The sequence below is a fragment of the Carassius carassius genome, chromosome 22 (assembly GCF_963082965.1).
Source record: "Carassius carassius chromosome 22, fCarCar2.1, whole genome shotgun sequence".
Taxonomy (NCBI): Eukaryota; Metazoa; Chordata; class Actinopteri; order Cypriniformes; family Cyprinidae; genus Carassius; species Carassius carassius.
Window position 1 is genome coordinate 6,898,933 of NC_081776.1, and position 27,619 is coordinate 6,926,551.

At 39.1% G+C, this 27,619-nt stretch overlaps 1 protein-coding gene across 1 annotated transcript in view; it reads right to left on the reverse strand.

Moving 5' to 3' along the window:
• Positions 1-2,472: 2,472 nt before the first annotated feature.
• The window catches only part of LOC132098560 (antigen WC1.1-like), a 285,661-nt gene continuing 260,514 nt past the window's right edge, over positions 2,473-27,619 (reverse strand). Inside the window, exons 32-35 of the mRNA XM_059504633.1 lie at positions 3,371-3,440; positions 2,971-3,276; positions 2,681-2,881; positions 2,473-2,582 (exon numbers count right to left, since the gene is read on the reverse strand). Of these exons, the coding sequence (XP_059360616.1) occupies positions 2,488-2,582; positions 2,681-2,881; positions 2,971-3,276; positions 3,371-3,440 (672 nt within the window). The 3' untranslated portion in view covers positions 2,473-2,487. The remainder of the gene's footprint in view (positions 2,583-2,680; positions 2,882-2,970; positions 3,277-3,370; positions 3,441-27,619) is intronic.

Consider the following 27,619-nt stretch of genomic DNA (forward strand, 5'->3'; position numbering starts at 1 on the left):
TACACATTATAAGTCTAAAATGTTTTCCTTTTATTTATATTTACAAGTCCCAAAAAAATACAAAACTCTCAGAGGCTTAAAAGTTATAATACGGAGGGGTGGGGGGTGGGGGGGTATATAAAAACCTGAGTTTTGACATATCAATATCACTCAAACATTGTTCAGATTTGTTGAACCGAGGCAGTGGATGATCACTGAGCCGAATGCCCAACTTCTTTGTTTGATTCCTCCTCCACATCATCATAATCTGTTATTAAATATTAAATCTGGTCAATTGTTGTTATTGGATGAATATTTTAAAAGTCTAAACTGGAAAATATTAACTAAATTAAAATAAAGATGTTAATATAATGAGAACAAAAGGGTTATAATAACTTACCCAACAGGTTTCTCACGTCTTCACTGATCACATCATCATACTCCTCCTGAACTCTCTCTGATCAAGAATTACATAAATACATATCAGTTTATATATCACTTCATCTCATTTGAAGGATCATTTTTCCCTTTAGTGACTTTATTACACAGGACACATGTCTGAGGCCTAGTCCACACATACGTTGATATTTTTTATAAACAGAAGTTTTTCCTCCGTTTAAAAATAAAAAAAGGTTAATAAAAAATAAAGGTTTGTTGGCCAATCAGAAGCCTGAGAAAAGTGTGCACTGCGACATCACAAGCTAAAATCTCTGTTACTACACGACAACACTGCAATCAGAGTTTATAAAAATCTTCATCCTGGCAGGAGTTTTTAAAAAGGTCCACTTTCAGTGACCTGATACTGTGTGTGTGTGTGTGTGGGTGTGTGTGTGTGGGTGTGTGTGTGTGTGTGTGTGTGTGTGTGTAAAAACAGCCAAACCACACAAAAACAGCTGCAGTTTTGAAAATACTTGTGTTCCTGTGGACAGGGCCGGATACTTCTTACATGTTTCCTGTGTGTTTTCTGATAAAAAAAAATGTAGTTCTGTGCATCTCACCTGTTAAACCTCGAGGGCTCGGTCTATTAATGATGATATCATCATAATTCTCTGGTGTGTTCACTACAAATGCAAATATGAGTCAATTTAAGTGTAAACCAAAAACCAATTAAGGCAGTAATTTTAAATATTATCTGTAATGATCTTGATTGTAGAGTGATATTAATTTTTTAAAAATTATAAAGTAAAACACCTTTTTTGATATCAGAGTTGTGTTCGCTCGTCATGACATCATCATAACTCTCAGGTGTGTCTTCTACGTATTCACACATTCATTACATTCAAAACAAATTTTAAATATCTATTTTAAATATACTGTAATATTTTGATTTAAAAGTATATTATATGCTGTTGTAGAATAAGAGAGTGACACCTGTCTCTTGATCTGGTTTCAGTCCATCAGTGATGACATCATCATAGTACCCCGGTGTAATTTCCTTCATCATCTCTTCTGCATCAACACACAATATGTTTGGATACAAAAGGCAAAATATGTCGTTGCTGCAAATCATAAGACTGAAAATGTATTATACGTCATCTGATAATGAGTCATGTGATCAATTTAAAAGGTCACTGACCTTTTAGGCCACTGCCATTGGTGACATCATCATAATATGCAGTATTGAACTCTTTTGCTAAAAAAGGAGAGCAGGCTGTTAATGTACAAGTAAACAGCATTATTTGAATAGTATTGAGTCATTAATAAAAAAATATATAATATGGAATTACTATTTACAATTATTCATTATAAAGCTTTTTTTTGTGAAATGTGGAATGATTATGTGCTTCAGCTCTCTAACCTGAGAGAAGCTCATCAGCATCTTCATACCCAGAATGCAGTTCTTCAGAGATGAGACTCCCTATTAACGAAGAGCAGAACAGAAACATGTTCATCATTACAAACGGACTTAACCATAATTTTCTTTTTATATTGTAAAATAATGTTTCACTGACAACACAACAAATTACTTTATTACTTAACACGATTACTTTATTATTTAAAGCATTCAAGAAATAAATTCCATGATGTTTAGGCCTTTTAGCAAACATATGAACGCATTTCTTACTGCCTTCCGGAAATATACACAGGAAGAGACAAACAGACACACCTGCATCTACTGTACATGTACAAACATATCCCTGCTTATGACCCTCTAAAAATACACACAGGAAGAGATGCTGACTGGCACACACACACACACACACACTCCCTCTCTCGCGCTCTCTCTCTCACTCACACACACACACACACACACACACACCCTCCCTCTCTCGCGCTCTCTCTCTCACTCACACACACACACACTCCCTCTCTCTCTCTCTCTCTCTGTCTATCACACACACACTCACACACACACACACACACACACACACAAACATGCACCTGCAGCTCTGTGGTTTTCTGTCAGGAATTCTGTGGTTTGAAGCAGGAGGTTTAACAGAACTAATAATAGATGAACATCAACTGTCTGACAGACTCTTATTAATGGTATTAAATGAGATTGATGGCTCATGTCTCACCCCTCTGAGTGAAGTGATTGTGTCTGTGCTGAATCTCCTCATAAACGGTCTCAGACATCGTCCTGTGTCTCCTCTTAGAGAGAGCTGTGAGTGTAGACAGACAAACCTGCTGTCAGTTCACAACACATGACTGATCACACACTGAATAAGACACAATGTGACAGTCTCTGGATCTCTCCTACCTCTCCTCATCACTCTGTTCTGCTGAATCAGTATAAGCAGTGGCACTAAGAGCAGTAAGAGCACAACTCCCAGAACAATCACAAGCACTGGGAGAGACACTGGTGGAGGAGTTTGTGGAGGAGAGACTGATGTTGAGCGCACTGAAGGAGAAACTGATGATGTTGTGGCAGGAGTAGTGGACACTGACACATCTGACAAGTCTGTCAAAACATAATAATATTCAAGCAAATGACTGATTAAACACTCAACTATTATTAGCACAAAAAAAATCAAAATTGTTTACTGTGACCTTCACAGTTGAGTGTAACAAGCTTCTTGCGTGAGCAGTCAGTGTGGTTATGAGGACAGTCCCACAGGTGAATCTCATTCCCTCTGCACTCGACTTTGTTCATCCACACAACACCTTCACCAGCACCAAAGACTGAATACCCATCAGACCTCAGTGCTGCTCCACAACCCAGCTGCCTGCAGACCACCTGAGCATCGCTGATGTCCCACTGATCATCACAGACTGAGCCCCACACAGCGTTATGATACACCTCCAGCCTCCCAGAGCACCGGCCATCCCCTCCACTCAGTCTGAGAGGAACATGATCTAAAACACACACATCAGCACTGACCAGCTTCAGCACATTTACAACAAAAAACACACTGAATCAAGATGGCTTTAAATGTATGATGTAACTTACCTGAACACTGTTTCTGGTGAGGAGATGGTGAGATTGAACATGTCAGACGACTCCGAGGAGACTCCTGATTCTCCTCCTCTGAGATTAAAACATGAAGAGAACTGAACATTAGGACACAAGGGACAGAACATCATTCAGTGAAACATATCAGTGTGAAAACATATCATTTAAGCCTCACAAATCAATCGATGCTCTTTTCATCAGCTAAGTTTAGCTTTTTTTTAAACTTTAGCTTACTCACAAAACATAAACATTGTGTTTAAAGAAACATGACTATTGAGACCATTTACATCATTTAAATAGCATCTCACTTGAGCAGTTGATATTGGCCACTTCATTCTTATTATCACAATCATTCTGTCCCCAGGGTGAAGATGGACACTGCCACAGATATGAATCATGTGGTCGACACTTCACTTTATCCAACCAGTTAGGAGCTGATTCCACTCTTGCTGCAGATTCAGACAAAACACCAGATCTCCCACAGTTCAGCTCTTGACAAATCAGACTCGCTGTGTCTCTGTCCATCTGGTTCCAGCACACATTACCCCAGGATCCATTGTAGAAAACCTCCAGATTCCCTTCACAGCCCTCAGCTAACCTGATCTCTTTAAACTCTAGATGAAAATGAAAAGAAAATATAATTGTAAAATTCCAATATTGAAAAACCTGGGCATTACGGATATGTGAAAGCGAAGTAACATGTGGCCAAGTATGGTGACACATACTCCGGATTAGTGCTCTGCATTTTTCCCATCCAAAGGGAACACAGCAGTGAACACACACCCGGAGCAGTGGGTAGCCATTTTTTTTGCTGCAGCAGCCGGGAGCAGTTGGGGGTTCTGTGCCTTGCTCAAGGACACCTCAGTCCTGGTATTGAAGGTGGGAGAGAGCGTTGCACATTAACTCCACCCACCGACAATCCCTGTCGTTACGAGACTTGAACCCACAACCTTTGGGTCTGACTCTCTAACTTTTAGATTAGATTAGATTCAACTTTATTGTCATTGCACATGTAAGGTAGAAGGCAACGAAATGCAGTTAGCATCTAATCAGAAGTGCAATAAGCAGTAAGTACAGAATATACAAGGTACACAATAACTAAACAGATAAGTATTATGGACATAATTTACAGATTTTAAATACTATCAGCATGATATACAGATAGGTGTACTATGAACATACTATACAGATGGATTATGTAAAAGTGTATGTACACTATAGGCAGAAACTATGAACATCATTTACACTAGTGCAATGGACAGTAAAGTGCATAGAAAATTTTCTATAATTTGCAAATGCATTACTCAGTGTTTCTGGATGAACAGACAGTAGAGCAAGTAATAACAAGCTTACTGTTTTTGCTTGTTGTAAATAAATAAGTAAATCAATCAGATGTAGTGATGAGGAAGGGTGAGGAGTCTTTGTGTGGTTTGGGGGGGGGGTGTTGAGGGGTGTCAGAGGGCAGAATTCAGCAAGGAGACAGCTATAGGGAAAAAGCTGATCCTGAATCGTGTGTTCCTTGTCCGGAGGCTCCTGAAGCGCCTCCTGGAGGGCAGGAAGTTAAACAGTCCATGGTCAGGGTGAGAGGAGTCCTTGAGAATGCTGCCAGCTCGACTTAAACAGCGTTTCTTCTGAATGTCCTCAATAGCAGGAAGTGGTGTCTCTGTGATGCGTTGGGCAGTTTTCACCACCCTCTGCAGTGGGTGGCCACGACTTCCCCAATAAAAGTTTATTTCTAAAACCTTAATATTAATTTTAAATATGATGTAAAAAAAAAAACACAGCAGTGTTTAAATTGAAAGTTGTAACATTTGCCAAGTATGGTAACCCATACTCAGAATTGGTGCTCTGTATTTAACCCAACCAAGCACACACATTCACAGCAGTGAGAAGTGAACAAACACCCGGAGCAGTGGGCAGCTATAGATCCAGCGCCCAGGGAGCAACTGGGGGTTCAGTGCCTTGCTCAAGGGTACTCTAGCCATGGGTATTGAGGGTGGAAGAGAGCGCTGTTCATTCACTCCCTCCCACCTACAACTCCTGCCAGCACCGGGACATGAACCGGTGACTTTCTGGTAACTAGTCCGGCTCTCTAACCATTAGGCCACAGCTGCCTCACAAGCACAAGAAGGTTGTGTTGACTGTTTACCTGAGCACACGACTCCAACATCCTTCTTGTGTTGACAGTCATGTTTTCCCCAGCCTGGAGAAGAGCAGCTCCACAGGGACGTCTCATTCCCCTCACACTCCACCTCATTCAGCCATATGTGTCCAGAACCAGGACCAAACCAGGCTGGTACCGGCTGGTTACTGAGGGCCACTCCACACTGCAGCTGTCTGCACACCACATGAGCATCTTTAATATCCCAGGAGTCATCACACACTGTCCCCCATGAGCCACTGTGAAAAACCTCCAGCCTCCCTGCACAGTCTCCACCAGAACCCACCAGCCTGACGGATCCCTGACCTGATATTCAGAGAAAGAAAAACACATTATTGATCACGGACAACTGAAGAATCTGCCCAGATGTTGTTCTTCTCACCAAGGCAGGTGATTGACAGCTGTTGTGTGGAGCTGCAGCTGAGAGTTCGTGGAGATCTGCAGTTCCCCAGGTGAGCTTCACTCCCAGAGCACTGGAAGCCCGTCACACACTCCTGACTGTGTTCAGGACTGGATGAAGAGGAGCTGGAGAAGTTCAGCACAGAGCCACAGCCCAGCTGTCTGCAGACCACAGAGGATTCAGAGAGACTCCAGGAGTCCAGCAGAACTCTCCTCCAGACCTGATGGATGAAAACTTCCACCTCCCCCTCACACTGTCTCTCTCCAGACAACCGCACCAGACCGTCATGAAGAGCCAGAGAGGAATCTGAGTGAAAGATCTGACATTTTACTAAAATACTGCAAATGTGTTAAAGACCACAGAGGAACATTTATATAATTCATTTGTTTTATATCAATATTACATTTATATAAGTAAATTCAAAACTTAAATGACACAAGCATTAATCTTCAAACTGAAATTTATAGGGAATATATACAGCATTTCGTATAAGATTAAGTATTCCAATAGCATAACGTCAGTAAATGTTACAGTAATCTGGACTCACTAGAGCAGATGACTCCAACATCTCGTCTATGAGAACATTCAGCTCGACTCCATGAAGAGATGGAACATTCTGAGAGTTTTGTTTCATTCCCGTCACAATCAAACACATCAGCCCAGATTTCATCACTTCCCCCTCCAAACCAGTCTGATCCCACAACAGACACAGCAATCCCACAATTCAGCTGTCTACAGAGGACACTGGCAGCTCTCATATCCCAGCATGCATCGCACACTTTGCCCCATTTACCGGAATACTGACTTTCAACTCTTCCAGAACAGATGTCAGGGCCATTTTTCAGCCTGAGATCTGTGTAACCTGGAGAAAGAACACAGAGTTTACTGAGATTCTAAGTAAGAGGACAGAAATAATCTGAGTAATTCTCATGTTCTTAGTTCTGTTTAATACAGTCACTGTGAGTTTATAATGATGGTACTGATCAAACAATTACATCTGAGTAAATGTAACAATTGGATTTGTTAAATAAAAAGCTTAAACAATTTACCAGAACATATCAGTCCGACATCATTTTCATGGTTGCAGTTTGTATTATTTAAATTTGATGATGGACAGCGTTGAATGTGTGATTCATTTCCTCTGCACTGAATCTCTTGTGTCCACATCTGAGCGTCTCCTTTGTCAAAAGCAGCTGCTCCCAGCACCTGTACAGGAGCCCCACAGTCCAGCTCTCTACACACAACCTCTGCATCCTGCTGGTCAAAGACAGCGTCACACACTGAACCCCATCCACCTACGAGAAGCATCTCCACTCTTCCAGAGCACAGGTGAGACCCAGCAACAAGCCTGGACCCTTCTGATTTAATTTACACAACAGAAAAGACAATCTGTCACTGATTATGATTTGTACATGAAACAAAAATCAAGTACTTTATTTTTTAAAGGAGGAAAATTAGTAGTTTAGACCATAAAATATGCTAATTATCAATGTTTATGGATGAAATCTGATCAGTGATGCATTAACAGGGTGATGTATGGAGCAGCTCACCTGAGCATCTGACTCCAGCATCTTCTTGATGACCACAGTTACTAACACCCCATCCATTTGATCTACAGTCCTTCAGTGTGGTCTCTGATCCGCTACAGGCCACATTATCCATCCAGATTGGTCCTGATCCTTGTCCAAAGTGACCATATTTTGGTGCTTGTACAGCTTTTCCACATCCCATCTCTCTGCACACCACTTCAGCATCAGTCAGATCCCAGTCATCACCACACACTGTTCCCCACTGACCATTATGAAGAACCTCCACTCTTCCAGCACAGCGACTGTTATAACTGACCAACCTAACAGTCTCAAAATCTGTACATGAAAGAGAGGGAAAGGGATTTAACCACATTAGTCGTAGAAAAGTTTACAATCGTAGCAGAATATGGCAAAATTTAGAAAAATAAAATATAAAGTTAATAAATTCAAACTGGACAACTAAAGCTGGTCAAGAGAATATTACAAATAATCTTATCATCATTAAATTGGTTGACTCTAAAACCTCAAATCATTTTTAAAATGTAACTCATAATTGAATCATCTAGTGTTACAAAATCTTGTTTTCTAAATATTACACAGGAATCTATTCACTTTCTAACTGTATGAGCCATCATAGATAAACTGCTCATATAAACATATCGTTTTACCTCTTACTGTCTATTTTGTACTCACCAGATGTGGTTAGAGTGATTATAGTGAAGAGTAAAACGAGTGTCAGACATCCCTCCATCTTCTTCTGCTCGTCTGACTGTCTGTTTGACTGTCAGCACAAGTTTCTCCTCTGCTCCCTCAAACACACTGAAGAAACTGGCTCCTGTCAGCCCCCTAAAGAGAGAGAGAGACTCACAGCTGCCAATGACACTCACTGTTACCTTATTAGACACAACAGAGGAAATCATCAAACAAAATCAGTGACAAATCAGAAAGCAGCATTTTTATTTTCTCCATATATATCAATAAAGTGTGAGCGCTGATGAGCGGGACTCCTCCTCCAGCGTGAAGAGACACTTCACTGAGGACAGACTCGTGTCAGTCAGAAGTCAGTGTGGAGATAAAGTCACACTAAACTTAAAGCAGATTGATACAGAAACACTGCAGCTTATATTCAGCATCTGAACCTGAACACAGCAGACACAAGTACTAACGACTTACTGCTCACTTACTGAAACTTTATTTTAAAATGATTTTTCTATAAATGTATAAATTAGAATAAACTGCACATTTTGATGTTTTGTAAGAAATAAATGTGCAAAATTTTAGGTGGATTTTACTTCACCATTATGATGTTCTAATCAAGAGCACAATATACAGTATGTTAATATATTATAAAATGAACTGGACTGATTATATACAACAGCAGAAGGCTATTCAGACAAGATCTGTAAATAAACATTGTTTTCTGTTTTAAAGATATTAATTTGGCATCATGTAAAACTTAAATCATTTTTATGTTTAACCATGCAATGTGTAATACATCCAGCAGATGGCAGCATAACACTTCTTATTATAAAGAGCAGCAGACGAGAGTCTTTTTTTTATTATTATTATTTTTTATAATGCTTTATTGACAACAACAGGTAGCATGTTATTTTTTTTTACAATGCTTTATTGACAACAACAGGTGGCATGTTATACAAGTGCCATAACTTGTATAACAAAAATATTTTCCATGCCTCAACAAAAAAGAACAAACTAGAACACACACACACAAAATAAAAATAAATAAATTAAAAAAAAAGATGAGAGGGTACATAAGCATCATTTTACAAACAGATCTACAGTATATATATATAACAGTTCCATAGGATATTATAATGTAATTTAAGTACAAAAAATATAAAAAATGTTAAAGAAGGAGCATATATTAATCGTTTTAATTGCTTTACTATTTTTAGATTTAGACATTGCATCTATGTACATTTTAATCTCCTTTTCAAGCACCATAAAAAGAGGTTTGCCTTTTGTAAACTTGCATTTATGGATGTGAAATTTACATATAAATAAAATAAAATTTATAATAAAACCAGCGTCCTTTAAAGAGCGATCCTTTATATAAAAACCCCATAATCACATGTTTATAAGATAAAGAAAATGTTCTTAAAATATTATTAGCAATGAAATCCTCCACATTATTCCAAAAATACTGGGTAAATTGGCAATACCAAAACAAATGTGAAATTGTTTCAGTGGAGCATTCACAAAAAGAACATTTTAAATCAATATTAATTTTACATTTTTGTAAGAATACCTTTGTGGGATAAACTCTATGAATTAATTTATATGAGATTTCTTTAACCTTATTTGTAAGGAGGAATTTTTGAGGTAATGACCAAACCTTAGTCCAATTTACATTATTAAGGTTTCTCATATTTGATGGTAACATCATTTGCTATGCATTGCTCATAATGAATTCTTAATTTAGTTGTGACAATTCGGTGTAATTTTTCAATTACCAATGATTTTGATAAACAATGAAGTGTTTAAAGGGGTGATTAAATGTATTATGTTTTATATAGAAGCGGGTAACTAAATAAATTCAGGATTAATGAGGTTTTCAGTAGTGCAGTTCAGAAAACAAATAACAGAGAGTGACGAGTGTTTTGGGCAAGTTCTTCAGAACCTGTATAGTTCCTTCCTTGCAAAACGTAACCATGGATTTATTGTAGTAAAAATATTTGTTGGCATATTAATTACCATGTGCTGTAATTATAAAAACACCATAGTTTAACTATAGTTTTTGTAGCAGAACCATGGTAAATTTTCGTAGGGGCTAAGGGAATGTTCAGTATATTATTGGTGACGTTCAGAGACTGGTGACAATTTGTTACACACACACACACACACACACACACACACACACACACACATACATATATATATATATATATATATAAAATTTATATATAATTTGAATATATAAATCAAGTTACTCCATGACTATCTACATAACCATACTTTGCATTATATTGCCGTGTCATTTTCAAAAACCAGCGAGTAATGCCGAGGTAGCGTCTACAGCCGTTGAGGGAGTAATTGTAAATTAGACCATTTATTTCTGTTCTGTTCGTCGTAATCCAAAACTCTTTGTATTTATACGGGATGTTGTGGAAACGCAACAATAAATGCAAAAACAACATTTATATTCGCTTTTTAATTTGTATTAAAAGTTTATTCATCTGAGTGTCTACTTCCGCATTCCAATCTTGCTCACAGCGTCATAATTCTCTATACCAATAAGCTGTAAAATCGTCACTCATCTGTACACCAATAAGCTCATCTTAATCATAAACCAATAACCGCTGAGGTGGGCAGGGCGACACGTGTCGCTCCGCCCCAACGTGTAGCCCCGCCCCATCGTCCAGACTGCACTCTGGGCTACTACGGACAGTTGGCCCGTGTACGTTTTGTACATTTCGGTTTATGGCTTCAATATTTCATTAGCACTTGTGGGCGGAGCTGAAATGCTGCTTTCATCTGATTGGTCGAATCGCTCCACCTTCAGCTCGGTCTTTCGATTCTTTCAGGCAGAATAAGAGTCAGTGCAAGTGAAGCACTGTAATGTCTGAAACTACACTCACTGTTAATTAGCATAATATTTGAATCAGATGTAGCTGGGCACATAATTCGTGCTGCTGCGACCTGCAAATTATTTCTAGGTTGTAGTATTGTATGAATATTGTCCCACTGATAAATACAGTGCAAATAGTTCTCTCTCTTTGGATAAAAGTGAAGTGGAAATAAAAATCAATAATAGACTGAACAGTTCCATGTCTGTAACATTTACCACTCTCATATTTTAAGTCATAAGGCACTAGTTATGTGTGTGTGACATTAATAAATAATTGTAAAAATTAATATAGTTACATTTCTAAATAAAAATAGTAAAAATCAGCTCTATGCTGCTCAGTGCTCCTGTAGCCTACCCCAGAGCGCCCTCTCGCGGCTGTAGACGGTAATGTTTTTTCTTGGTTCTGAATAAATGCGATTTAATAGTCCAATGTGACTTATATATGTTTTTTTCCTCGTCATGACGTATTTTTGGACTGATACAACTTATACCGAAAAATACGGGTAACATTATTATTATTATTTATTATGAGAGTAATTGACACAGACTAGAACTTTAATGTTTCAACAAATTCAGCTCAGATCAGACTCGTCTGACTCGCGTTGCTGTATAACTGGCCAGACTTACCTTCCCAAGAAATCCTATTTTATTTTATTTCATAAATTTAACTATATTTATTTCCACTTCACTGTTATCCAAGGAGACAGAACTATTTGCACTGTTTTTATGTGGGACAATATTAATACAATACTATAACCTAGAAATAATTTAATTTAACTGGCCAGACTTACCTTCCCAAGAAATCCTATTTTATTTTATTTCATAAATTTAACTATATTTATTTCAACTTCACTGTTATCCAAGGTATGGAGGATTTATTGGGTCGAATTATAAACTAAAAGTCTAAAACTAAAAGCCTTAAACCAAATCTAAAAATCTAAATTTGAAACTTAAAGTCCAAACACGAAAATTAATTTGGTATTTAGGATTGGGCATTTGGTATTTAGGATTGGGCATTTGGTATTTAGGATAGGGCATTTTGTATTTAGAATAGGGCATTTTGTATTTAGGATTGGGCATTTTCTATTTAGGGTTGGGCGTTTGGTCATTTAGCCATTTAGGATTTAGGATTGGGCATTTGGGGATTTAGGATTGGGAATTTGGATATTTAGGATTGGGCATTTAATCATTTAGCCATTCAGGATTGAGGATTGGGGATTTGGGGATTTAGGATTGGGCATTTGAGGATTGAGGAGTGTATGCAAATTAGGAGGCGTGGCCCAAATAATGGAGGCTGGGTTTGAAATGGCTGGTGCGCAGAGGCACCTTATGGACAGCAGAGGGAGCTCCCAGTGCTAAGGAGCACACTGTAATGAAAGTAATGTAATTGTAATGTAATTCTGTTTCTGTAATGAAACAGAGCGAGTGAGCAGCTTGAGCGAGGACTGTGTGATAATGTAACCCATCAGTAGGACTTAACACCACAAAAAAAAACAAAGGAGGAAAAAAAATATCTACCGGGTCTGAGCTCACCAAATACAAATAAATCACAACTTATATTAATATTTGGAGTCCCGGGTTCGGGGTCTCACACGTTGCATTAACGCAACAAAACAATATATATATATATTTTTTAATAATCTTAAATGTGTGTCTGCACTTGTTTAAATAGTTGCCTACAGTACTAACTGGATAAAATAAAAAAAATGTATATATACCGGTAAATAAAATAAAATATGGAAGAAAATCAATTAATGAATAATAATAAAATGAACTGTATTCAATGTAATCTTTTCTTTCACTTTCAATTCAATTCACACATCCCCTGAGAATACTTTTTTCACCTTTTCAAATCCCCATTTGAGAACAAAATATATCATTCATAAATGACAATCAAAGAAAACAAAATAATAGAAATAAAATAAAAGGAATAAACAAATAATCAATCAGTTCGTGTGAATGTAATTGACTCAGTTCAGTTTGTGTGAATGAAGTTGACTCAGTTCAGTTTGTGTGAATAAAGTTAACTCAGTTCAGTTTGTGTGAATAAAGTTAACTCAGTTCAGTGCCTCCTACGATTCTTTGCAGGAATGAACGATGAACAAATCTTTCTTTTTCCTCGTGAAGGCAGAGTCCCTGATGACGCAATTCCTCCACAGTGAAATCCAGCGCGGTTCTCCCGCACTGCGCGAATCCAACACAGTCACGGAGCGTTGAAACAATCCACACTAATGCAATAAAACAGTTCAGACATCCATTTAGGAAAATATTGACAACGATGGTTTAGATTAATGATAACCACACATGTGGCTCACAACTCTCTCGTCAATGAGCTGACGCATATGTGACGTCAGCACCCATCGACGCAACGCATTTATTTTCATCAACCAGTGAAAACAAAATAATAAATAAAATAAAATAATAAAAAAATATGTCTGAACATTTCATGCATCAGGCAAGAAAATTAAGAATCAAAACAAAAAAAAAATATACATAAAAAATACATCGGAATACAACCTCAATTAATTGGGTGGGTTACATCCTCCCCTGCTGAAACTCTGATGTCCTCATCAGATACTCAAGTTGGTACATAACCCACAAGGCTAAACAACAATTCGCTTTGAGTTTGGTGCACTCTCATTTGTTGTTGCATCATTTCAAGTACTTGGCTAAAATAATTAGGTTTGGGTTCTACATGTACACTCTGCATCCCACATTGTGCTTTCCATACAAAATCTTTCAATTTACTTGGGGGTCTTTTCTCTCTTTGGGACCTCCTTAACTCAACATGAGAATCAAGTTTCCCTTCAGCACTCAACTCATCGGGATGTACTGACACCTCATTAACATCATCCACGAAGGACGAAACATCTTGTTGGATTAGAGTCTCATGGCCCTCTTCCACGTTGTCCTCAACAGATTCAGTGCCTTGCCAATCCCCTTGGTGCATTTCAACTTCATGCTCATTCAACAAACTGTGAGACACAAAAGATTCAGAGACTTCTCGCAAGGCTCTCCCCGACTGAAACTCTGGGGCATAAGGATTCAGAGACAAATTGGGACCTTCAGTTTCCACAGTCTCATCACAACATTCAGCCTCCATGTCCCCTTCCAAATCACGTTTACGCCTCCTGCGTGTAACTGCTCCTTCGAGAGCCGGAGCCTCATCAATCTCATCAGGACTGGTAGGAAGAAACCCACATGGGAGTAAAAGATCTCTGTGCAGGACACGCTCAGGGCCTTCGCAATTCTCAGGTTGAATGACATACACTGGGATCTCTGCATTAGGCTGCTTTACCACCACATAGATGGTGAATTCCCAACGATCTGCGATCTTGTGCTTTCTTCGGATGTTAACATTTCTTACAAGAACACGATCGCCAACTTCTACTGTAGCAGCAGTCACTTTCTTATCCCATCTAGCCTTATTCATCAATTGCCTCTTTTCCGCATTTTGAACAGCCAATTGATAAGCGTACTTCAGCCTTCGTTTCAACTCGCTGACATAATTAGTATGAGTTTTGGAATTATGCCCCTTTGGGTTAATCCCGAAACAAAGGTCGATTGGGAGACGAGGTTGGCGTCCGAACATCAAAAAGAAAGGAGTCTCACCAGTCGAATCATTCCTAGTACAATTGTACGCATGCACTACAGGACGGACATATTTTCTCCAATGTTCTTTCTTTTTATCACTCAGGGTTCCCAGTAAATCCAGTAGGGTTCGGTTAAATCTCTCTACTGGGTTTCCCCGCGGGTGATAAGGTGTAGTGCGTGACTTAACTCCAGCTAGTGTGCACAACTCCTTCACAAGCTCGGACTCAAAATTAGCCCCCTGATCACTATGTATTCTCTTAGGAAAACCAAAACTGCAAATCAGATTTTCCCACAACACCGAAGCCACCGTTTTGGCTGTTTGATCTTTAGTGGGAAATGCCCAAGAAAACTTAGTGAAAAAATCCGTAATGACTAATATGTTGCGGGTGTCATTTGAATCCGGCTCTAATGAAAGATAGTCAATACAGACTAATTCTAAGGGAGAATACGCTTTGATGTTCACTAGTTCTGCAGCTCTTTGTGCACGAGCCTTTCTCTTGACGCATCTCTCACATGTCCTGCACTTTCTCTCCACATATTCTGCCATTTTAGGCCAATAAAATCTGCCTCTTGCAAGCTCCAGAGTCCTCTCATACCCCATGTGCCCCGTTTCATCATGAACTCCTTCAAGAGCTCTATCTCTGAAACTCGGGGGAACCACCAGCTGCCTGAATTGTTGTCCATACTGATCAGATACCACACGATACAGCACCCCATCCTCCAAGATTAGTCTGGTCCTTTCCCTCAGCATTAGACTCACTTCTCTAGATTCTCAGAACTTATCTGCATGAGTTAAAGTTTCCCCAGACACCACAATGTCAATTACTCTTCTGATGGCTATATCCTCTCTCTGTAACTTGGACCAATCGGTGGGAGTCATACTTGGTAAACTAGTTTGTCCAGGCCAGTGCTCAGGTTCTATCAAATCATCAGGAACCACATCCTCATTACAAAGAAGCATCTCGACAGCGGGATTTGGGATGACTCTGCCTTCCAGCAGGTCTCCCTCCTCACACGGCTGTACGACATGCGTCCTGCAACACACCGAATGTCGAAAACACACAGTTTTGATTGCTTGATGCTCAATGTTTTCAAACTCAGTTGCTGCACATACTGCTCTGCTTATCAAGCTTGCTACTCGTTCATCGATCTGTATGGCCTCCACATCATCCACAAGTGGTTTTTGAGGACGACGTGACAGCCCGTCTGCGTCGACATTAGTTTTGCCCGCTCTGTACTTAATATCAAAATCATACATAGACAGAGCCGCGAGCCACCTATGGCCAGCCGCATCCAATTTAGCCGTAGTGAGCACATACACTAATGGATTATTGTCTGTTAACACTGTAAACTTTGTGCCATACAAAAATCGTGAAATTTTTCACACACAGCCCATTTAAGGGCTAAGTACTCTAGCTTGTGCACTGGGTAGTTTTTCTCACTCTTAGAAAGACCGCGACTGGCATAGGCGATCACTCTTGTCTTTCCATCTTGAACTTGATATAAAGCAGCGCCCACGCCAGTGACGCTGGCGTCAGTGTGTAGAATGTACGGTAACTTCCAGTCCGCAAAACCTAGAACAGGCGCAGTTGTAAGCTTTTGAATGATAGTGTCAAAAGAAACTTGACACTCATCGTTCCATTTCCCAGCTAGGGATTGCGCTTTACTCCTAACACGGTAAGATGATATTGACCGTCCTCTAGTAGAAAATTCACCCTGTAATAACCCATTCAGAGGCTTAACTATCTGGGAGTAGCTTTCAACAAATCGCCGGTAATACCCAGCAAAGCCTAGGAATGACCTCAGATCTCTAACAGTCTTTGGGATGGGCCATTCTGTTAGAGCAGAAATCTTGTCTGGGTCAGGGTGAATACCCTGAGAGGAAATAACATGCCCTAGATACTTCACAGAAGTCTGAAAGAACTTGCACTTAGAAGGTGCTAACTTCAGCCCAAAAGCGGAGATTCGTTGGAGTACCTTCATGAGCCTAGCCTCATGTTGTTCAAGTGTGTCAAAGAAAATGATCAAGTCATCAAGGAAAGCTATAACTTCCTGCAAATTCAAACCAGCCATGACTTTCTCCATGGTTCTCTGAAAAGTTGCTGGAGAATTCGTCAGCCCTTGTGGTAAACGCCGAAATTGCCAGTTACCAAACGGCGTAGTGAACGCAGTTTTGGGACGATCACTCTCTTCCACCTCTAACTGGTAATATCCACTTTTTAAATCTAGCACCGTGAACCACTTTGAACCTGACAGCAATGTAAAGGTCTCCTCGATCCTGGGAAGGGGATATGCATCTCCCTTTGTCAGCTTATTTAATTTGCGGTAATCAACCACCATTCTCAAGTCACCGTTTTTCTTCCTCACCAGTACTACTGGTGAAGCGTATGGACTATTAGATTCTTCTATAATCTCACTAGCAAGCAAATCTAACAAGTGTTTTCTTAAATCCTCAAAATCAGCTGGAGAGACACGACGAGTACGCTCTTTGAAAGGAACATGCTCAATTAGCTCTATTCTATGTGCCACGCCTGACACTCGTCCCACATCTAGATCGTGCTGGGCAAATGCACTTGCTGCCTCACAATTTATTCTTTCAACTAAGCGAGCTTTGAGCTCCTCTGAAATGGGGGAGCCCTCAAAATTTAGAACCACAGGATCGGCTGCCTTTACCATGAGACTTGCTATCGGGAAAGTGGTATTTTGTGAAACGCTAGTGTTATCGAAAACAGGCACAGACTTTATCCAGTCTACTACTGAACACTCAGCAAGCACTCCCTTTGGCTGCAAGGTTACACTGTGGTCTGAAACATTTCGAATGACTACTTTGACTTTATTTCGAGCTCTAGCCTCAGCTTGTATCAACTTACATTCCACAACTAAACCACCTGGAATGTGGTGCATCAGTGGTTCGTCAATGATCATCGTCTTGCTCTGGCCACAATCTTTAGCTCGATACACCCCAGTCACTTCACACTTCTCCCCTTTACTGATCGTTACAGATTTCTTCCCCGACAGTCTAACTGGGGTGAGGCACTGTGCCTCTTTACAAGGTGTCGAAGTAGCGTCACAATTACGATAAGCAGCCATCCAGTTTGTGCTAATGGGCATTTGCAGTAGGCATTCTTTTCCCTGCAGCATATTACAATCTTGTACAAGCTGACGGAGAACATTTGTACCCACTAACAAGGGCAAACGAGCATTGTAGGTTTGATCTGGACATACCAGCGCTAGTACGGCAACCACTGCATCTGTCCCACAAGCAGACTTGGGAAATTGCACATCTATTTCAATGTATCCAAGATAAGGGACTAATTGCCCTGCAGCCCCCTCAACCCGGAGTAATTCTACCATGGGGGTAAGACCTCTACGCTGTAAATACTGCTTGTAGAAAGATTCAGCTACACAAGTCACCTGGGACCCAGTGTCAATTAGACAGCAACACTCAATTCCGTCAACCCAAACCTTACTTTCCCAAGGTTCTCCAACTAAGCCCCTAGGAACCTGGTTTATGTTTTCTATGGAACCTTTTACAACTCCAGCCTCTGTTCGTTCCACAACAGAGGCTACTCCATGTTTAAATGAGCAGTGGGTGTTGTCACTTTATTTGGAAAACTCCTTTGCTCATGTCTCTGCACCAACTTTTTCTGCACCAAGGCGGCATTCACTGGATTAGTGCACTGTTGCAAATAATGAGAATCCTCGCCACAGCGATAACAAAACCCACTCATGGCCAGTGACTTAGCTTGAGTTTGAGGCACAGGGCGTGATTTCCCTTCTTTGCCCATTTTCTTGTTAGGCACAATTGACTGGTGTTGGTCATATGGCAGCTTCTTCACTGAAACTGGCTTCTGTGCCTTTGCTTTAGCCACCTCAGCTTCAAGCTCTTTAATGCGTTCTGACAATGCCCGATTGGCTTGTGCTTCCTCAGTGTTTGCTGCAAATCCCTGATCGGCAGTAATATGCACCTGGCTCTGCGCTCTTACAGGAGGCATGCATAAATGGGGATTCATACGTTTCTCTTTAAGCTGTGTCTCATGCTCAAAAGACCTCAGTTTGAAAAGCAAGCTGGAATAGCTCAAGTCAGGCTGTAAAGAATCTGATAGCAAATCTTTAAGACGCAACTGTGTTATCAGGACTTCATCCCAGCACCCTCTGATGAACTGCTTGAGAAGCAAAGTGTCAGAATGTTTGCCAACCACTCCTCTCTTTTCAACCACCTCCTGCATCAGGGAATGGAGTCGCCTCAAATAGTCAGAGGGCTTCTCACCTCGGTTTTGGTGCGTTTCAATAAACTGGATGTATAGCTCATCTCCACCAGTGACACTACCATAAGCTTTTTCTAGCTCCTGCACATACGTTTCTGGTGGCGCATTTGTACCTACTCCTAGGGCAACATTAAGAGCAGGGGGAAGGAGACTATCCAAAATATGCCTTCTCTTATGCCTCTCCATCAGAGAAGTGTCTGAGAGTAACTGCCTAGCATACAATTTCCACGTGATGAAATCAACTTCCCCATTATGCTTGGGGCAATGTCCGGAAAACATTCTTAACTTGGGGGGTGAGGGAACATGTCCCTGGTAATCGGAGTCATGTTTCACCACATGTTCCACCATTACACGCTGTACGTCCTGAGGTATAGTGAAAGTGATAGGAGTTTCATGCGCAGTTGCGTTCCTCTCCACAGGAGGTGAATCAGCTCGAATCGCAAAAGACACTTTTGGGACCGAGCTGGCGACTACAGTAGGTGTTGATACTGGCTTTACATTACCAAACTTTCTTGGAGCAAGGGTTGAAGTGGAAGGGCCCCTATCAGCACCATCAACTTTGTGTGCAAGCCTAGTCGCAACCTGCTGGCTTAGATCATTTACATTTACACAGTGAAGTTGTGCTAAACTCTCTATTTGCACCAACAGCTGATCAGCCATATTATCCAAGATTTGACCTGAATATTCACTCTGTATTGATGTTGGAGAGCTAGAGTGAGGCTTCATATCTTCGATCTGTCTACCCTCTAGTGGCAAAACACCCCATAAATTTTGGCCATCTGCATTCAAATATTCTTCTTCGACGATTAAAGGGGTAGTAACCTCCTGAAATTCACAAAGAAGCTTTCCTGAGAATCTGTCACCTAAGCACTCTATTTTCTTCACCTCATCAAGATGATCGAAACATCTCCTCACTTCCACAAGAGTAGTATTTGGATCTACTTTTGTAAGTATTACAGATCTTTCAGGATCAAAATTATACTGCTTGCACAAGTCCATTGTTAGAGAAAAGAAAGGAAAATAAAAAAAATTACAGAAAAAAAATACTGTATAAAATATTCAGAACAGTTAGGACTAAAACACGATTTTGTCAAACAAGCGCAGCCCCACGTTGGGCGCCAATTTTTTTCTCTCTCTCTCTAGTCTTGGATGTAACCCATCAGTAGGACTTAACACCACAAAAAAAAAACAAAGGAGGAAAAAAAAATATCTACCGGGTCTGAGCTCACCAAATACAAATAAATCACAACTTATATTAATATTTGGAGTCCCGGGTTCGGGGTCTCACACGTTGCATTAACGCAACAAAACAATATATATATATATATTTTAATAATCTTAAATGTGTGTCTGCACTTGTTTAAATAGTTGCCTACAGTACTAACTGGATAAAATAAAAAAAATGTATATATACCGGTAAATAAAATAAAATATGGAAGAGAATCAATTAATGAATAATAATAAAATGAACGAAACAATAAGTTCACTGAACAGTAACTGTATTCAATGTAATCTTTTCTTTCACTTTCAATTCAATTCACACATCCCCTGAGAATACTTTTTTCACCTTTTCAAATCCCCATTTGAGAACAAAATATATCATTCATAAATGACCATCAAAGAAAACAAAATAATAGAAATAAAATAAAAGGAATAAACAAATAATCAAAAAGTTCGTGTGAATGTAATTGACTCAGTTCAGTTTGTGTGAATGTAATTGACTCAGTTCCGTTTGTGTGAATGAAGTTGACTCAGTTCAGTTTGTGTGAATAAAGTTAACTCAGTTCAGTTTGTGTGAATGAATGCCTCCTACGATTCTTTGCAGGAATGAACGATGAACAAATCTTTCTTTTTCCTCGTGAAGGCAGAGTCCCTGATGACGCAATTCCTCCACAGTGAAATCCAGCGCGGTTCTCCCGCACTGCGCGAATCCAACACAGTCACGGAGCGTTGAAACAATCCACACTAATGCAATAAAACAGTTCAGACATCCATTTAGGAAAATATTGACAACGATGGTTTAGATTAATGATAATCACACATGTGGCTCACAACTCTCTCTTCAATGAGCTGACGCATATGTGACGTCAGCACCCATCGACGCAACGCATTTATTTTCATCAACCAGTGAAAACAAAATAATAAATAAAATAAAATAATAAAAAAATATGTCTGAACATTTCATGCATCAGGCAAGAAAATTAAGAATCAAAACAAAAAAAAATTATACATAAAAAATACATCGGAATACAACCTCAATTAATTGGGTGGGTTACATCAACTTCAACTTAATGACAGCTTTGTAACATTTGTGGCCTCAAACACAAAGTCACCAGTGAAAGGAAGGCTATCGGTCTGACGAAGAGAAAGCAGCAGACAGTGCAGCAGGTAAGATGCTAACATTAGCTACTAGTTGTATAAGCTGAAATTGCTAACATGCTTTAGTAGGGTATTCTTATATTGGGACATGCTTTTTGTTTTTTTAAACTGCGGTTGACCCCTCTGACATTAGTAGATACACTCCTTTCACATTGCCACTAGATGGTCTTGTTTCTGTTTTTTTTTTTTTTTTTTTGTGAGAGAGAAAAGAAATTAGGCTTGTTCGACTTGAACCAACGCTGCACACTGCAAGACTGATCGGTTTATTAAAATCAAAGTACTCATTAGCGATTCAAAAGCATAAGGAGCGCCTACTCTCTATGATGTCATATGTCGTGTGTGTATGTATATACTCAGACCGGCCTGTCTGGCACCAACAACCATGCCATGCTCAAAATTGCTTAAATCACCTTTCTTTTCCATTCTGACATTCAGTTTGGAGTTCAGGAGATTGTCTTGACCAGGACCACACCCCTAAATGCATTGAAGCAACTGCCATGTGATTAGTTGATTAGATAATTGCATTAATGAGAAATTGAACAGGTGTTCCTAATAATCCTTTAGGTGAGTGTATACATATACATATATACATACACACACGACATATGACATCAAAGAAAGTAAACGCTCCTTATGCTTTTGAATCGCTCTCGCAGTACTTTGATGTCATAAACCGATCAGTCTTGCAGTGTGCAGCGCCGGTTCAAGTCAAACAAGCCTAATTTCTTTTCTCACACAATCTTTATAAAATATATATAGGCTATATAGCAAAAAAACAAAAAACAAAACAAAAAAAAAATCAGAAACAAGACCATCTAGTGGCAATGTGAAAGGAGTGTATCTACTAATGTCAGAGGGGTTAACCGCAGGTTAAAAAATCAAAACAGCATGCCCCAATATAATAATACCCTACTAAAGCATGTTAGCAATTTCAGCTTATACAACTAGTAGCTAATGTTAGCATCTTACCTGCTGCACTGTCTGCTGCTTTTTCTTCGTCAGACCAATAGCACTCCTTTCACTGGTGACTTTGTGTTTGAGGCCACAAATGTTACAAAGCTGTCATTAAGTTGAAGTTATCACACAGTCCTCGCTCAAGCCACTCACTCGCTCTGTTTCATTACAGAAACAGAATTACATTACAATTACATTACTTTCATTACAGTGTGCTCCTTAGCACTGGGAGCTCCCTCTGCTGTCCATAAGGTGCCTCTGCGCACCAGCCATTTCAAACCCAGCCTCCATTATTTGGGCCACGCCTCCTAATTTGCATACACTCCTCAATCCTCAAATGCCGAATCCTAAATCCCCAAATCCCCAATCCTCAATCCTAAATGGCTAAATGATTAAATGCCCAATCCTAAATACCCAAATTCCCAATCCTAAATCCCCAAATGCCCAATCCTAAATCCTAAATGGCTAAATGACCAAATGCCAAACCCTAAATAGAAAATGCCCAATCCTAAATACAAAATGCCCTATCCTAAATACCAAATGCCCAATCCTAAATACCAAATGCCCAATCCTAAATACCAAATTAATTTTCGACTTGGACTTTAAGTTTCAAATTTAGATTTTTAGATTTGGTTTAAGGCTTTTAGTTTTAGACTTTTAGTTTATAATTCGATCCAATAAATCCTCCATACCAAGGAGACAAAACTATTTGCACTATTTTTATCAGTGGGACAATATTTATACAATACAGTATACAACCTAGAAATAATTTAACGGGGTCTCTTGCAAGTCGCAGCAGCACGAATTATGTGCCCAGCTACATCTGATTCAAATATTATGCTAATTAACAGTGAGTGTAGTTTCAGACATTACAGTGCTTCACTCGCACTGACTCTTATTCTGCCTGAAAGAATGAAAAGACCGAGCTTAAGCTGGAGCGATTCGACCAATCAGATGAAAGCAGCGTTTCAGCTCCGCCCACAAGTGCGAATGAAATATTGAAGCCATAAACCGAAATGATCAAAACGTTGTTTTTTTGCTTTTCTATGTATATTTATTTATATATTTATTTATTTATTTATTCTTATTTACATTTATTTGTATATTTATTTATGTATTTATTTAGTTTTAAAATTGGCAGCTCTGGCATTCCAAAAGATAAATGATGCTTGTAAGAGTAAAATGTCCAGCAGACAAACAATATGCATATTTATTTACTGGTTAAAAACACACTTTAGCACATATTAATAATGTTAATAATAATAATAATAACTTTTTTTTAATTATTATTTCATTAGTTAAACTATTTATTTATTCAGCATTTACTTTCAAATCTCTAGTGCTTGCTGCAGTGATGCTGAAGACTGTTAAATCACTCACGGTCATTTGGTCATATGTTTATTTGAGAAAGTATGGATGTCTTCAACTATCACTGTGGTTGTGCTTTATAAGGTAAGATCTCAAGTTTGATTTCAGGGTTATGTGTAATGTCTTATTATAATTCACATTATAAGTCTAAAATTTTTTCCTTTTAATGATATTTACAAGTCCCAAAAAAAATACAAAACTCTCAAAGGCTTAAAAGTTTTAATACGGAGGGGTGGGGGGTGGGGGGTATATAAAAACCTGAGTTTTGACATATCAATATCACTCAAACTTTGTTCAGATTTGTCGAACCGAGGCAGTGGATGATCACTGAGCCGAATGCCCCACTTCTTTGTTAGACTCCTCCTCCACATCATCATAATCTGTTATTAAATATTAAATCTGGTCAATTGTTGTTATTGGATGAATATTTTAAAAGTCTAAACTGGAAAATATTAACTAAATTTAAATAAAGATGTTAATATAATGAAAACAAAAGGGTTATAATAACTTACCCAACAGGTTTCTCACGTCTTCACTGATCACATCATCATACTCCTCCTGAACTCTCTCTGATCAAGAATTACATATCAGTTTATATATCACTTCATCTCATTTGAAGGATCATTTTTCCCTTGAGTGACTTTATTACACAGGACTGTGTAATATGTCTGAGGCCTAGTCTACACATACACAGGTATTTTTTTATAAACAGGAGTTTTTCCTCAGTAAAAAAAAAAAGAACTTGTCCACATGTAACTGCAAAATTACTCAATGAGGTGCTGTCAAGAGATAAGAAAAAGTTGCCAAACCATCAGGTGGCGATATAACCCTGACAATAAGTCACAAGCTAAGATCTCTGTTACTACGCAACAACACTGCAATCAGAGTTTCTGAAAATCTTCACCCTGACAGGAGTTTTTAAAAAGGTCCACTTTCAGTGACCTGATACTGCGTCTGTGTGTGTACGAACAGCTAAACCACACAGAAACAGCTGTAGTTTTGAAAATACTTGTGTTCCTGTGGACAGGGCCTGATACTTGTTACATGTTTCCTGTGTGTTTTCTGATTGAAAAAATGTAGTTCTGTGCATCTCACCTGTTAAACCTCGAGGGCTCGGTCTATTAATGATGACATCATCATAATTCTCTGGTGTGTTCACTACACATGCAAATATGAGTCAATTTAAGTGTAAACCAAAAACCAAATAAGCCAGTTATTTAAAATATTATCTGTAATGATTTTGATTGCAGAGTGATATTATTTTAAAAAAATTGATCAAGTTAAACACCTTTTTTGATATCAGAGTTGTGTTCGCTCGTCATGACATCATCATAGCTCTCAGGTGCATCTTCTACAAATTCACACATTCATCACAGACACACACATTCATTACATTCAGAACAAATTTTAAACATCTGTCTTAAATATACTGTAATATTTTGATTTTTAAAGTATATTATATGCTGTTGTAGAATAAGAGAGGGACACCTGTCTCACGATCTGGTTTCAGTCCGTCAGTGATGACATCATCATAGTATCCCAGAGTGATTTCCTTCATCATCTCTTCTGCATCAACACACAATATGTTTAGTTACAAAAGCCAAAATATGTTGTTGCTGCAGATCATAAGACTGAAAATGTATTATATGTCATCTGATAATGAATCATGTGATAAATTTAAAAGGTCACTGACCTTTTAGGCCACTGCCATTGGTGACATCATCATAATATGCAGTATTAAACTCTTTTGCTAAAAGGAGAGCAGACTGTTAACATAAGAGTAAACAGCAGTATTGAGTCATTAATAAAATAATATGGAATTACTGGTTAAAATTATTCATTACAAAGCTTTTTTTTTTTTTGTAAAATGTGGAATGATTATGTGCTTCAGCTCTCTAACCTGAGAGAAGCTCATCAGCATCTTCATACCCAGAATGCAGTTCTTCAGAGATGAGACTCCCTGTTAAAGGAGATCAGAACAGAAACATGTTCATTATGACAAACAGACTGAATCCTCTTTCCTTTCGATTATAAAACATTGTGTTAGTGACAACACAACAAATTACTTTATTACTTAAAGCATTCAAGAAATAAATCCCATGGTGTTTAGGCCCATTAGCAAACATATGAACCCATTTCTTACTGCCTTCCAGAAATATACACAGGAAAAGACAAACACACACACACCTGCATCTACTGTACATGTACAAACATAAGTCCCTGCTTATGACCCTCTAAAAATACACACAGGAAGAGACGCTGACTGGCACGCACACACACACTCCCTCTCTCGCACTCTCTCTCTCTCACACACACACACACACACACACATTTGTTTTTGTGAGAACTGGGGACATCCCATAGGCGTAATGGTTTTTATACTGTACAAACTGTATATTCTATGGCCCTACACCTACACCTAACCCTCACAGGAAACTTTGTGCATTTTTACTTTCTCAAAAAAACTCAATTTGTAGAATTTATAAGCATTTTGAAAAATGGGGACATGGGATATGTCCTCATAAGTCACCCTCTCCTTGTAATACCTGTGTCATACCCATGTCATTATACAAAGTTGTGTCCTGATATGTCACAAAAACAAGAGTACACACACACACACACACACACACACACACACACAGGTCTCTCTCTCTCTCTCTCTCTCTCTCTCTCTCTCTCTGTCTCACATACACACACACACACACACACACACACACACACACACACACACAAAAAAAACATGCACCTGCAGCTCTGTGGTTTTCTGTCAGGAATTCTGTGGTTTGAAGCAGGAGGTTTAACAGGTCTAATAATAGATGAACATCAACTGTCTGACAGACTCTTATTTATGGTATTAAATGAGATTGATGGCTCATGTCTCACCCCTCTGAGTGAATTGATTGTGTCTGTGCTGAATCTCCTCATAAACGGTCTCAGACATCGTCCTGTGTCTCCTCTTAGAGAGAGCTGTGAGTGTAGACAAACAAACCTGCTGTCAGTTCACAACACATGACTGATCACACACTGAATAAGACACAATATGACAGTCTCTGGATCTCTCCTACCTCTCCTCATCACTCTGTTCTGCTGAATTAGTATAAGCAGTGACACTAAGAGCAGTAAGAGCACAACTCCCAGAACAATCACAAGCACTGGGAGAGAAACTGGTGGAGGAGTTTGTGGAGGAGAGACTGATGATGTTGTGGCAGGAGTAGTGGATACTGACACATCTGACAAGTCTGTCAAAACACAATAATTATCATGTAAATTACATATTAATTACTCTACTATTATTAGCACTAAAATTATCAAACAATCTTGTTGTGACCTGCACAGGTGAGTCTAACAAGCTTCTGGTGGGAGCAGTCAGTGTGGTTATTCAGGGAGAGATCACAGTCCCACAGGTGAATCTCATTCCCTCTGCACTCGACTTTGTTCATCCACACAACACCTTCACCAGCACCAAAGACTGAATACCCATCAGACCTCAGTGCTGCTCCACAACCCAGCTGCCTGCAGACCACCTGAGCATCGCTGATGTCCCAGTGATCATCACAGACTGAGCCCCACACAGCGTTATGATACACCTCCAGCCTCCCAGAGCACCGGCCGTCCCCTCCACTCAGTCTGAGAGGAACATGATCTAAAACACACACATCAACCAGAACAGACCAGCGTCAGCACAACATACTGTACCAGCACACTGAACCAAGATGGCTCTAAATGTATGATTGGACGTCTTGTTCTTGTTTAAATGTACACATTTCTATTATATATTTGGAGAATATATACGTTACGTTAACTAACATAAAAATATATATAATAATAATAATAATTCATTACATTTCTTTAGCGCTTTTCTGCTTTTCTAGGCACTTAAAGTGCTCTACATTGTGAGGGGTATCTCTTCGTCCACCACCAGTGTATAAGTTACTCAGTTATTTCTCTGAATAAATTATGATATGTATATTTTTAATGTCCTGATTGAGCATCATCTATTTCAG